Source organism: Erythrolamprus reginae, chromosome 1, assembly GCF_031021105.1.
Source record: "Erythrolamprus reginae isolate rEryReg1 chromosome 1, rEryReg1.hap1, whole genome shotgun sequence".
In the NCBI taxonomy this organism is placed as follows: Eukaryota; Metazoa; Chordata; class Lepidosauria; order Squamata; family Dipsadidae; genus Erythrolamprus; species Erythrolamprus reginae.
In genome coordinates, this window is record NC_091950.1 from 40,908,891 (window position 1) to 40,922,784 (window position 13,894).

The window sequence follows — 13,894 nt, forward strand, 5'->3', positions numbered from 1 at the left end:
AAAATGGGTATGTTTGGTTGCCTTCCAAGAAACAATGTTACCTAGTGATACCCAAATAATACAATTTCTTTGTTGTAGTGCCCACAGAACATTATTCTCCCTGAGGTTTGGATAACCCTATTCTGTCTCCCACAAGGCCCCTCAGCACTTCCCCCACACCAAGCTGCCTGCTGGTCCTTGCGCCTCGCTGCTACAGTCCTAAAGAGGGAAGCGCAGACATCAATTCTCCTACCTTTGGAAGGCGCCCAGGGAGAGGGAGGGACTGGGGGTCTTCCCCTCCCCTCTCTTCCCTCCATCTTCCTCTTGATTCTTTCTCTGTCCTCCTTTTCCTTCTCCGGACTCCTCATCTTCTCGGCGGCTTGTCCGGGCTCCCCTCCCACCCGCCACCTGGGCCCTTCCCCCACCCTTCCATGGGATCTGCCACAGAGCCCCTCCAGGAAGTCTGGACCGAGGACAACAGGGGAGAGTTGGGGGTGCCTGGAGGGGCTGGAGAGGGTCGCTCTGGGTGGGGGAGGCGCCTTTCCCCCCCTAGGAAACGGGGACCCTCTGTGCCCCCCCCACTTTTTCTCCCCTTTGAGTGGATGGAGGCGTAAGGTGGCCAGTCCAGTTTGTAAAAAAATTGGGACTTTTAAAAAACGACGTGGGATAAATTGTTCAAATGCAGGACTATCCCGCCAAAAGCAGGACATCTGGTCACCTTATCATAGAATGTATTTCCTTTGCTCTCCACTGTGTTTATTGGCTTTGAGGGCTTCGAGGCCTTAAACTGTTACCATCAGATTGCTCCAGCTGTTCATGTAGAACTTGTGTTTGATCAGCCTTCGGTGATTCTTGGCTTTGGGTTTCCCCAGTTCATTTTCAGATTCAGCATGTGTCCTGTGACATGACAACTGTTTTACTTCACTGTAGCTTCCTACGTGTCTACGCATATATAAATTTGACACCCACCCCCCAGGGAAACTTCAATAGTTGTTTTCAAACAATTTAGCTCTGAAAGCTTTGTACAACACTCAACCATCATCCCTTAGATAATCATAATACCGGTAATAATAATAATAATAATTTATTAAATTTGTATGCTGCTCCTCTTCAAGGGGATAAACAATAAACAATTCCTGTTTTCCTATTAATATAGGTTCTGAATCTACATGGAAACCGGCTTACCAAACTCCGAGATATCTCCAGACTCACTGGACTTCGCAAGCTTATTATCAGTTTTAATGAATTTACTTGTTTAGATGATGTTTACCATTTGGTAAGAAAAATGCTTTTTTTCATAAAATTTTTACAGCTTGGGTAAATGCCTCTCTCTATTCTGGAGGACAAAATTACTGCCGGGGGGGGGGGGGGAGGGGAGAGGGGTGTTTCAATAATTTGGAGGAAGTGAAATGGGGATGAAAGGATAACAGAAGCACCAAAAATGCTTTTTGCTTATCTTTCCCCAAAATTCTTCTGTGAATAAAAGACCAATTTAATTCCATGTACAGGTATTTGCAAGTGACTTCTGGTGAAGGAAAATTGATATTATTATTGTTATTGTTATATTCACACAAAAAAACAGTAATACACAGCAAACAAGATTTATATGCAAACAAGATTTATATCACAGTCAAACGCTTCCCAAGCGTCTAAGGCTGTGTGATGTATTTTTGTATGATGCGTGCAAATCCAAGTACGGTGGTCTTTTGCAACTGACATTGTGATTTTATCAATGTTTATTGTTTTCAAATGCCAGCTGCGGTCTTTTGGCCCAGCACCCTGTGTGCTGATTAGTATTGGGACAACCTGTATTGGTTTATGCCACAGTTGTTGTAGTTCGATTTTAAGATCCGGATATCGGCTACATTCTTCTTGTTGTTTTTCATTAATTTGTCACCTGGTATAGCGACATCAATGATCCACACCCCCTTCTTTTCTTTGTGGCAACCCCTAAGATATTGGAACACTGTTACCATGTCTCCCCTGGTCCTTCTTTTGATTAAACTAGCCATGCCCAGTTCCTGCAACCATTCTTCATATGTTTTAGCTTTCAGTACCCTAATCATCATTGTTGCTCTTCTCTGTATTCTTTCTAAAGTCTGAACATCCTTTTTACAATTATAATATGTTCTACTATATTTCAGCATATATACCGGTATAATATTGTTTTCCTAATTTCTATTTTCTACTCCCCTCCTAGCACTTAATAAAAAACCACCAAGTAAAAAAAAATATTTATCTATCATCTCTTGTCCTTTTTAGAATTTCAACTCTTTTTGACTTTTTGGTGAATGTTTCATGCTTCTCCTCTGTTATCTTGTAACTCTTTTTATCCCTTAGCAGAGCTCTTTTCTCTATCCAAAGGAAAAAAAATACGGTTCACTTTCCTGATTTAATATCTGTTTATCTCCTGTAAGGAATGAGTCATCCATCAAATCCATTTGTATTACATTTAAATCCCCTTCAAAATAGACATCCATTGCAGCTTATTATTGTTCACTAGAATGTGTCTGCCAACTGTGTCAACAACTTCATTAGAACATGCTCAATTTTATCAACCATTTAATCTATAATGTCCAAAAACGTGACTGAAAGGTATTCAAAAGTGTACACTAAGAATTTCTTCCCCATTTTCTTTATAATTTGGTCTCTAATGTCCAATTTTCAAGGACTGCTTATCAAAAAGAAATGAAAGCTAACTCAATTTTTCTATGAGAAAATATCTTCTAAATAACTCAGAACTGTTATTCCAAATCTCTCTGACTTCCTTAATTCATTATTTCCAAAATCCTTTTTTCCTCCATAATTCCTGCCCCCCCCCAAATCTATATTTTAAATACATTGAAAATCAACTATATATTTTTTATTTATTTATTTATTATTGATTGATTGATTGGTTGGTTGGTTGATTGATTGGTTGGTTGATTGATTGGATTTGTATGCCGCCCCGCTCCGTAGACTTGGGGCAGCTAACAACAGTAATAAAAACAGCATATAAAACAGTTAAAAACCCTTATTATAAAACCAAGCATACATACAGACATACCATACATAAAATTGTAAAGGCCTAGGGGGAAAGAGTATCTCAGTTCCCCCATGCCTGGCGGCAGAGGTGGGTTGTCCGAAAGAGATTATTTTAGCTCGGATCCAGCATCCAACAGCAATGCCCCTCACAAAAGCTGTCTTCCTAGCCAGCAAAAGTCAACAAGTTGTCAACTCAACATGGTAGATACAGGAAGTGTCAAGAATCCAGTAATTCCTGAAAGCAAGAGCCAGTATAGTGATTAAAGCATCAGGATAGAAACCAGGAGACCATGTTCTATTTCTGCGGTAGGCATGAAGCCAGCTGAATGATCTTGGGCCAGTCATTCTCTGCCCTAGGAGGGAGTTATGCAAACCACTTTTTAAAAATCTTGCCAAGAAATGTATAGGAACTAGTCCAGGCAATTACCAACAATAAAAAGAAAAACTGACTTAAAGGCACCAATGCCCACTCCCAGTGAAGGGCTACAAAAATTTTTACTATCACACTGTGGCCGTGGCTTATTTTGTGGGTGTGGTTTGCTGGCCATGTGACCAGGTAGGAGTGGCTTGATGATCATGTGACCGGGGATGGCTTAACAGTCATGCGACTGGCTTAAAGGTGGCTTAAGTTTGAGGTCACTCACGTCAAGTGTTTGGATTAGGGCTATGGTGCCTGGCCTCTCCTCGCCTCAAAGAGATACAATTTCCCTATCTGTTTACTATTTCTGAACATCCAAAATATACTGTTTAATTCTATGTATATATGCCATATGTGTAAATACATATTACACGCAGGCACACAAAAATATACATTATCTACTATATAAACTGTATGTGTATGTACACACACACGCATGCACAGCTCTTATAAAATTATACACATTCAACCTCATTTACTGCAATAGGAAAAACATCCAGAGCCCAGAAGGGGAAAAAAAATTTTTTTCTACCGGTACTGCGTACTTGACCAAAATGTTTCTACTGGTTCTGCATACCTGACTGTACCTGTAGGAGTCCATCACTGTCCACTCCCCACTCCATAGCCTTCCTGAATACAGTCTATTCCATTATGGTTAATAGTTTTATTCTGATGTCCATTTATAATCTACTTTCTTCTAATTTATACCCATTGTTTCTAGAATAATGTGTCTTATTTTTTATGACCGTCCTTCACATGCGTAAAGATAGCTCTTGGGTCTCCTGGCAGTCTCCTCAAGACTACATATACTTCACTCTACACTTTCCTCCAGTCTCTTAATTGAATAAATAACTAGTTATGAACTGCTGGTAAAGTAAGATAACTAATTTGCAAAATTAATTTTTATCCATTCGCATATGCCAATCATTTTATCACAGACAGAAATACATTATATGCAGGCAACATTCTTCTTTTATTCTTATAAGAAAAATAGCAGGAAAAGTGGATAAAAATTCTAATACAGATGGGCTAAAAGAAAAGCATTGGGAAGGAAAGTGAAGAATGGCTGAAAGAAGAGGTGAGAGAGGGAAATAAAAGTTATGAAAGCTATTGAATTTACCATTGCTTTTATACTTTATAGCCCAGCTTGGAATATTTTGATGCCAGCCATAACCATGTCATAACTCTTGAAGGCATTAGAGGATTAAACAAACTGAAGTATTTGGACTTGAGCTGGAATCAGCTGAAAAAGCCAGCGGAAGAAATTGGGGTCTTGCGTAAACATACACCGATGTTGCTCAGCTTGGATATCAGGCATAATCCATGGCATAAGGTACATTTCAATCAGCTGCAGTTGTTACTGCATTATATGTAAGTCTTCTTTAATCAAAGTTTATTTATTGGATTTCATGGCCAGTCAATTCCAAAAAGACTGAGTGGCTTACAGTATTTCAAAAAATAATAATTTGAAGAAAAGTGACCTTATAGACAAAGGCAAATAACAAACCCACCCAGACCACAAATTAAAATGACCAGGGCTTCACAGACTCTAACTAAAGAGCCAGGTCATAAGAAACATCAGGAAAAAAATTGAAGAATTAGAGTCACATGTACATCAGGATGGGAGATACAGTATATACTATTCCAAAGGATAGGGCCTGTGGCTATGAACAGAAAGTTGCTTCCTTGATATGACAAGATTAGTAGATGCTTAAGAGTAGTAGATGCTTGGAACAAACTTCTGGCAGACGTGGTTGGTAAATCCACAGTAACTGAATTTAAACATGCCTGGGATAAACATATATCCATCCTAAGATAAAATACAGGAAATAGTATAAGGGCAGACTAGATGGATCATGAGGTCTTTTTCTGCCGTCAATCTTCTATGTTTCTATGTTTCACATTGTCATGAATACAATCATTTCTGGGTCTGCTGCCTGTTACTCCTTCTAGAAGAACAATTGTCTTTAAAAAGTATTCTACAATTGGAAAAAATCAATGTATGATTATAAAGCAGAGGATTTGCATTTCAGCAATCAAGGCAATCAATAGCTCTTTAAAAGAAGCTTAAATTGGTCCAACTTCTGATGTTCTTTGTTTCCATCATAAAATGCAGCCTTGAGCAGATTACAGATCATGTGCAGCACTCTGTTCGTTTCTTGGTAATTTTAAGCTGCGCAATTTTGTCCTGTTTAAAATAATATAAGACTAAAATAGGTGTGTCAAGCCTGCAGCAATGAATGTTTTAACTCCATCCATTTCTTAAGAAAGAAGAAATTTTAAATGTGTTTTTGCAGAAGTTATTTTTTTTAATAAAAATGCCACAAAGAGGCATTTGAACTAGTGTGACATGGAGTTAAAAGTTAGAACTGGAATCTGAAATAAAAACAATATTGGTGTTAATAAGAGAAGTATGTTAGAAAGATTTTGTTGTAAGCAGGACCGAGAGCAGTAGAGAGAGAGAGAAGGAAAGAGAAGCAAGCTGTGGAAGTAGCCTGAAGCTGATTACTCCAGGCAGAGGTGATCATTGAAGAGTTTGAAATTAGAGCACAGCATCCCACTGTCTGTTTTTCTTCTCCCAAAGCCAGCCTCTGTGCGCCTGAGTGTGATTGGTCAGTTGAGAGCTCTGAGGCACCTTGATGGAATTTTGATTACTGGGGAAGAGGCAGCAGCTGCTATTCAATATATAACAGACTCCAAAATCACTGAGGTTTGATGGTTCTTTGTTCCTTAAAATGATAATTGTACATGGCTTACAACATTATAGGCAAATTGAAATCTAGCTTTAAGTGTCATCATGGTTATTGCTGTTTTTAAAAATGCAAGGTTTTTAATGACATCATGGAAAACATAATGTAATATGCCTTGAGTTTTATGAACTGGAGCAGCACTTAACTAGGATATTTTTTTCTCAGTATTATTTGAAAGAATATGTTTGAATTGCCCATGGTATAATTCCCTTGCTGACTCAGAGTTATTTTATGCTTCAACGTTGTGTAATTGTTTTCTAGGAATATTATACTTTATGGACATTTGAGGCATTTTGGAGTCAATTATTCACAAAATAACCCATTTCAGAAAATTATTCCCTTTTAGTTTTTGTATATAGGACTACCATTTGTAATCTCAAATCTGTGAGATATGTAACTAGAAAGCAGAAAAAAAATCCTTTCGGATAAAGGAGAGATGAGGTTGGTGGAGAATTTTTATTATACCTCACAGATAGAACTAAAGGCAGAGTTAACAGTGTATGTAATAACTGAAAATTACTAAATTGTATAATCTTGTAATTGAAATGTGCAACATATGTTTTTATTTTAATGTACCACTTAATCTGATTGTCTTTATTCTCCAGATGTCTCTGATAGAGTATTCTCGGACAGATCAGGAGAAGCTGCATATCCTTAGTGTCTTGCCGTATGCCAAAATCTTGAGTCAGATAAGCAATAACAAAGTGGATATATTTCAGAACAACTGGCATTCTAGCGTAAGGCGTGTGGAGGGAAAATGGGGATTTTACTACATAGTCCTTCCCTTTTGTTAATATTCCAGGCCCTTCTACTTTTTTATCCAGTTTCTATTAAGTGGAATAATTTTACACTCTTTATATTATCTTTTGGCAGGATGTCACATCTTTTGCTCTTGTGTTCACTTACTACATTTTATTGATTGATTTATTGATTGATTTTATTGGATTTGTATGCCGCCCCTCTCCGTAGACTCGGGGCGGCTAACAACAGTAGTAAAACAGCATATGACAATCCAATATTAAAACAGTTAAAAACCCTTATTGTAAAACCAAACATACATACAGACAGACATACCATGCATAAAATTGTGAAGGCCTAGGGGGAAAGAGTATCTCAGTTCCCCCATTCTTTGCGGCAGAGGTGGGTTTTAAGAAGCTTACGAAAGGCAAGGAGGGTGGGAGCAATTCTAATCTCTGGGGGGGAGTTGGTTCCAGAGGGTCGGGGCCACCACAGAGAAGGCTCTTCCCCTGGGTCCCGCCAAGCGACATTGTTTAGTTGACGGGACCCAGAGAAGACCCACTCTGTGGGACCTAACTGGTCACTGGGATTCGTGCAGCAGAAGGTAGACCCTGAGATCGTCTGGTCCGGTGCCATGAAGGGCTTTATAGGTCATAACCAACACTTTGAATTGTGACTGGAAACTGATCGGCAACCAATGCAGACTGCTGAGTGTTGGTGTAACATGGGCATATTTGGGAAAGCCCATGATTGCTCTTGCAGCTGCATTCTGCACGACCTGAAGTTTCCGAACACTTTTCAAAGGTAGCCCCATGTAGAGAGCATTACAGTAGTCGAGCCTCGAGGTGATGAGGGCATGAGTGATTGTGAGCAGTGACTCCCGATCCAAATAGGGCCGCAACTGGTGCACCAGACAAATTTTACTTGTAATTTTACTTCTTTGTGTAATACACCTAGGCCCCACACTTCTTCCCTTCCAAAATCTCCAGCAAAGTGCAGATGTGTTATCCATTTTTACTCTCATAGTAGCCTTCTGAGATAAATTAGGCTGAAAAAAAATTGACTAAAATTGACTAACCCAGGGTCTTCCTCAGCCAATACCCAACAGTTATTACATTACATTGGCTGATTCTTGGTCTGCTGTACTCTAACTTTTTGGAAACCCAGGGAAAAGTTGGTATTAAAAATAGGATGAGTGGGAGATGAAAGGAACTAATGAAGAAGGCAGACTGGAGTAAAATGGCTGCAATGGAGTGATCAGAGAGAAGGGGATATGGCATACCATCCAACACTCCCAAGGCACTCCCCAACCCAGTTCCCCTTATATTATAGTTGCTATTATAGTCACTTAATGTTTGTTATAGAGGAAGTTGTGTGTTGCTCTTTTCCCGCAAACAGATTACTGTATTAGATCTGGATGGACAGCATCTCTGTAAAATCAGCGGGTTAGAACAGTTAGAGAATTTGCGATGGGCATCATTCAGCAACAATAATCTGACTAAAATAGACGGTTTAGATAATTGCCTTAATCTGGAGGAACTCACATTAGATGGAAACTGCATTGTCAACCTTGAAGGTAATATATTTCTGTTTTTAATTCTGTACAGCTGTACTTTGGGGATATGGTAGCTTTTACCAGAAAACCTGCACAGCTATCATTTATTTGTTTGTCTGGTTCTTTGTCAAACATGTATAGGATAGTAGTAGTTTCTATAAACATAAGTAAAAAAAGTAACGATAAAAGAGGACAATAGGACAGCAGGACAGGGATGGTAGGCACAATGGTGCGCTTATGCACGCCCCTTACAGACCTCTTAGAAATGGAGGGAGATCAACTGTAGACAGTCTAAGGTTAAAGTTTTGGGGCTTTGGGGAACAAGCCACAGTCAGGTAGTGCATTCCAGGCACTGATCACTCTATTGCTGAAGTTGTATTTTCTACAGTCGAGCTTGGAGCAGTTTACATTTAGTTTGAATGTATTACATGCTGGTGTATTGTTGCAGTTGAAGGTGAAGCAATGAACAGGAAGGACATTTTGGTATATGATTTTATGAACTACATTTAGATCAGTTTGGAGGCGAAGTAGTTGTAAATTGTCTAATTCCAGTATTTCAAAAAAATCCTCCCCCAAAATTGAAAAATGTTTTTTTTAAAAGATAGCGGTGCTCATGGACAGGCATCGACCAAACCAAGTTTGTGACATCATCATGACATCACCAGCAGGTTGCTACTAGTTTGGGCAAACCGATCCAAACCGGGAGGAACCCACGCCTGTATTAGTTAGAGAAGAGGAGTTGAAGTTGTAGATCAACATGATTCCTTGTCTGTCTGTTCTCTACTTACTGTGATGCTGTTCTCTTACTGTTTCCTATTTCTTCAGAAAGCTTGTTCTTTTTCTTTTACCAGGTATTTCAAAACTCTCCAAACTCATGCGACTGAGTGCCAACAACAATCACCTTACCAGCCTGGAGAGAAATGTCTTTGATAACCTGTCGCACCTCCATTACCTTTCTCTTGAAACCAACCGGATCACGTCACTGGGAGGTTTACAAAAGGCCTATGCACTCATTGAACTCTACATCAGCAATAACTATGTGTCTTCAAACCAAGAAATATATCAATTAAAGGTAACTTTGGATGTTAAAGTAAAGATGTTGCTCCTTTAAACTATGAACAAAAATCATCAGTGACAGATTCTACATTGTTTATTCTTACCTGCCATCCTATAAATCATTAATATACAGAATTCAGGGACAGCATTCTGACTTAGAATTAGGAAAATATAGTCTCAATCTATTTTAAGTGCATTAGAGTATGGAAGTCTGATACTGCCTAAAATGTAGCTGTGAAGTAAGAAAAATAAAGTCTTATGAGTTGAGCAGCTATTATTTAACAAATAATAGTTTCTTAAGATATTACATTAATATTGCATACTTGCATCAAAGTTCAAAACCGCTCTAGCCCAATTTGTATTGACATACAAGGAGGCATTTTTCCCCATGCACTTTTCCCATTAATACTTTTCCTTTTGCACTTTTTTACCTTTTAACCAAAAAAAAAGAAGACATATAGTTCAATTCTCTATAGAGGTGTGTTGGCAAAATATTTAATTACAATAATTCCAAAAATTATAATGAACTATAGTTCATTATTCATTTCTTACTCCTTTTTATTTATTATCAAAACATTAATAGTAGATGGCAGCAGTGATTCCATTGTATTAAAAATATTTAACAAGTAATGTCTGTAGAAAAAGTATTCAAATCAGAATTCAATGTTTTTGCTAGCAATGCAGATTGATTCCTAAGTAGGCAGCTTTGGTCTGTGTAGATGCCAAGAAGATATTAATTATTTCTACTTAAAACACAAATTCCTTTAAAACATTTTGAGGCATTAAAATGTATGAAAAGTTTAAATAAACTCTTCCATATAAACTCTTCCACCACAAACAGCAATCCTTATTACATTTCATGTTTTGTAATCCACCTCAAAAGCATTGTTTTAGGATTCTCCCTTTAATTGCACATTTAATTTTGAGTTAATTTATTTGCTTCCTAGGGGCTCAATAATCTAACTATACTGGACTTTTATGGAAATTTGATTGTTTGGAAGCAAGAAAACTACCGCCTTTTTGTCATTTTTCAAATTCCTTCTCTGAAAGCCTTGGATGGCGTTGCTGTGGTAAGTTTCAAATGTCAAGTTTGAAAGAGAAAAACAAGGGGGAGAATGAAAAGATAGATAAACAGACAAAGACAGACATGAATAAATGTGTGTGTGTGTATGCCACATGTTTTTGCTGAATTTCAAAACTAAGGGAGACTACTAGGATCGATCTATTTCGGCCTTGAATTTACAGTCTTTGCCTTGTAAAGCAGAGAATTAACCTCTAGGCTACAGTATCTAATCCCTTCAGCTTTGTACTAGGGAAGTGTTATATGGGTTTTTTTTCTGTCGAATCACCCTAGTATACCAAATATGGGAGGAGCTCAATGCTTCCTTTTGCCTCTCGGCCCAATCCAGGGCCATATCCAAGGCAGTTAATTAATTTATTCATAGCCAACAAACTATATTCTGTATATGCCACATGTTTTTGCTGAATTTGAAAATTAAGGGAGGTTAGGATAGATCTATTTTGGCCTTGTTCTGGCCTCATCAGCCACCCATACCCTCATATATCCTCCAACAATTATAACTGTAATAAGTGTTCTGGTCTCAATTGTGATTGTAAATTAATTACTGATTGTCCTTAAATGTGTATACGTTAGTAGACTGTTTACTAAAAATGAAAAAGCAGAGAGCAGTTAAGATATGCAAACGCTGGTAGAAAGATTGAGTTAGTAGTGTGTTAAAAAGAAAATATTTGTTGAAATAAAAGATCATTTCTACCCAGGTGGCTTCATGGAAATGGGACGAGGGATCTCTAGAGAAACAGTATAGAATAGTAAATTGAATGGAATGGAGATAGGGTGCTTAAGAAATGCTCATAGGTAAAATAAGATGAGATGGGGTCATGAATGAATAAATGCTGAATAAAACTGGTTTCAGTACAAAAATGAATGATCAGAATGAAGAAGGTACAGTATGCTGATGTGTTATAGTCAAATAAGGAAAATAAGGATGATTTAATTGCATAATGAAATAAAGGAACACTGAATAGGTCTTACAGGAGGAGAAAGTCCAGGAAACAAGTGGTTGAATGGAGTTGATGAGATTCTGAAAAAAAGATAGGTGATTATGGAAGAGAAATCAGAATATGATGGATTATATGAGTGCAGTGGAAGTTAGAACAGACAAAAACTCTGGAGAATTATGTTCTCCCCAGTTTTAAAGAGCATCTCTTTAACTCCATTAGTCAAGTCATTAATAAAAATCTTGAACAACACAAAGCTCGACACAGAGCCTAATGACATGGTATCCCAATAAATATTTCCCACCACTTTAAGTGAAGCCATTAATCATAATTCCTTGGGGGTTGTAATTCAGCTATATTTAATACTACATACATTTTCAGCTTACATTTTAAAATGCTGTTAATATAGGAAGCAGCTGAAATAGAAAATGCGAAAGATCAGTTTGGTGGCAAACTTAATGCTGATATGGTGGCAGAAAGACTGGGCCATTCAAACTTCAGCAAAATGCAAGAATTAAACTGGACAGCCTCTATGATCAGGTGAATTGATTTCAGATATTAAGGTGAAAATAACTTTATGATAATTCATCTTTCTGTACTATCAATTCCTATTTTTTATTAATTTGATGTTTAATTATTGCATTTGATCCTACTATCCTACAGTGGTTCTCTTTTCTTCCTAATACCTTTTTAAACTGTGAAGTAGATTAGACTGAGAAATAGGGGTGTGTCTAAGTCATATATTAAGATGGGGCTGAGATGTCAATGGAGTTTTAAAAAGCACCTTACTGCTAATACTTATTTGTTCTACTGTATATTAAAAATTATTGGTGCAACAGTTTCTAAAAACAATTCCACTAACCAGATGCTTTAGGTTTGTTTTATTTTTTGAAAAAACTTGGACTGGTCAGTGAATACTTCAGCTCCAACCACAATAATTCATAAGCACACAATATGAACTGCTCCAAATTCGATTGCAGAAAATACGACTTTAGCAATAGAGTGATCAATGCCTGTAATGCACTACCTGACTCTGTGGTTTCTTCCCCATACCCAGAAGCTTTAACCTTAGATTTTCTATGGTCGACCTCACCCCATACCTAAGAGGCCTGAAAGGAGTGTGCATAAGCGCACCATTATGCCTACCATCCCTGTCTTACTGTCCTATTGTCCAAATTTACCTCTAACTACTTTGCTTATGTTTATACCAATACCTACTATCCTATACATGTTTTTAATAAATCCTAGATGTATAACTATACTAATGTGATCTGCTTGGGACCTACAGTATTTCCACTAGTCAAGTTATACAATTCTAGATTGGATAAGTAAATACCTGCAACGGCAGAAAGTGTTTCCTTTAATCCAAATGCATTAGATTTGCAAAGAAATAAACCAATGTTTATATTTGTACTACTCTAAAGTTTGCCTCAGAAAAAGCACCATGTTTCATTTACTTCCTCTTTCCCCCAAATGCCCTTTTTGTCTGACTCAGAATGGTAGATCTTGTGCCAGTAGACCAGTTTAAGAACATCACTAGTGTGAATTTACAGAACAATAATCTTACCTCTTTCAGTGGCTTGATCTTCCTACCTAATATTAAGGTGAGTTTCCTATCATGCGTAGTAGATATTCTAATAGTATTGACCCTGATATATGTTTTAGCTATTTCATATTACTGTCACAATGATTATTTCTTCATATGGCTTGTTTATTACTTCATTTATTCATTTTGGGCAATATTGCCTATCAAAAATATTTACAATTAAGTGCCACAAAAATATTGGGAATATAAGGAAATATTCACAGTAGTTGCTTTAAGTTTCCTCTAAAGAGAAATGAGAGAACACTGCGGGTAGCTCATGTCTAAATTTTTATGTTTAATGTTTCCAAATGTAAAATAATGCACTTGGGGAAAAGGAATCCTCAATCTGAGTATTGCATTGGCAGTTCTGTGTTAGCAAAAACTTCAGAAGAGAAGGATTTAGGGGTAGTGATTTCTGACAGTCTCAAAATGGGCGAGCAGTGTGGTCGGGCGGTAGGAAAAGCAAGTAGGATGCTTGGCTGCATAGCTAGAGGTATAACAAGCAGGAAGAGGGAGATTGTGATCCCCTTATATAGAGCGTGGTGAGACCACATTTGGAATACTGTGTTCAGTTCTGGAGACCTCACCTACAAAAAGATATGGATAAAATTCAACGGGTCCAAAAATGGGCTACAAGAATGGTGGAAGGTCTTAAGCATAAAACGTATCAGGAAAGTCTTAATGAACTCAATCTGTATAGTCTGGAGGACAGAAGGAAAAGGGGGGACATGATCGAAACATTTAAATATGTTAAAGGGTTAAATAAGGTT

General features: G+C 37.6%; 1 protein-coding gene across 14 annotated transcripts in view; it reads left to right on the forward strand.

Annotated features, from left to right (window-relative positions):
* Positions 1-13,894, forward strand: part of LRRC9 (leucine rich repeat containing 9) — a 71,067-nt gene that overhangs the window by 31,852 nt on the left and 25,321 nt on the right. For 11 of the 14 annotated variants that reach the window (XR_011558997.1, XR_011558998.1, XM_070750385.1 and 8 more), the window contains 9 exons: positions 1,136-1,255; positions 4,563-4,754; positions 6,006-6,131; positions 6,777-6,908; positions 8,308-8,485; positions 9,316-9,536; positions 10,468-10,590; positions 11,949-12,079; positions 13,035-13,143. Coding sequence is in view for 10 of the 14 variants with exons in the window: in XM_070750385.1 (XP_070606486.1) it covers positions 1,136-1,255; positions 4,563-4,754; positions 6,006-6,131; positions 6,777-6,908; positions 8,308-8,485; positions 9,316-9,536; positions 10,468-10,590; positions 11,949-12,079; positions 13,035-13,143 (1,332 nt within the window). In the remaining 4 variants the exon portion in view is untranslated. The remainder of the gene's footprint in view (positions 1-1,135; positions 1,256-4,562; positions 4,755-6,005; positions 6,132-6,776; positions 6,909-8,307; positions 8,486-9,315; positions 9,537-10,467; positions 10,591-11,948; positions 12,080-13,034; positions 13,144-13,894) is intronic. The other 3 variants (XR_011559001.1, XR_011559003.1, XM_070750403.1) reach the window with 1 other exon arrangement.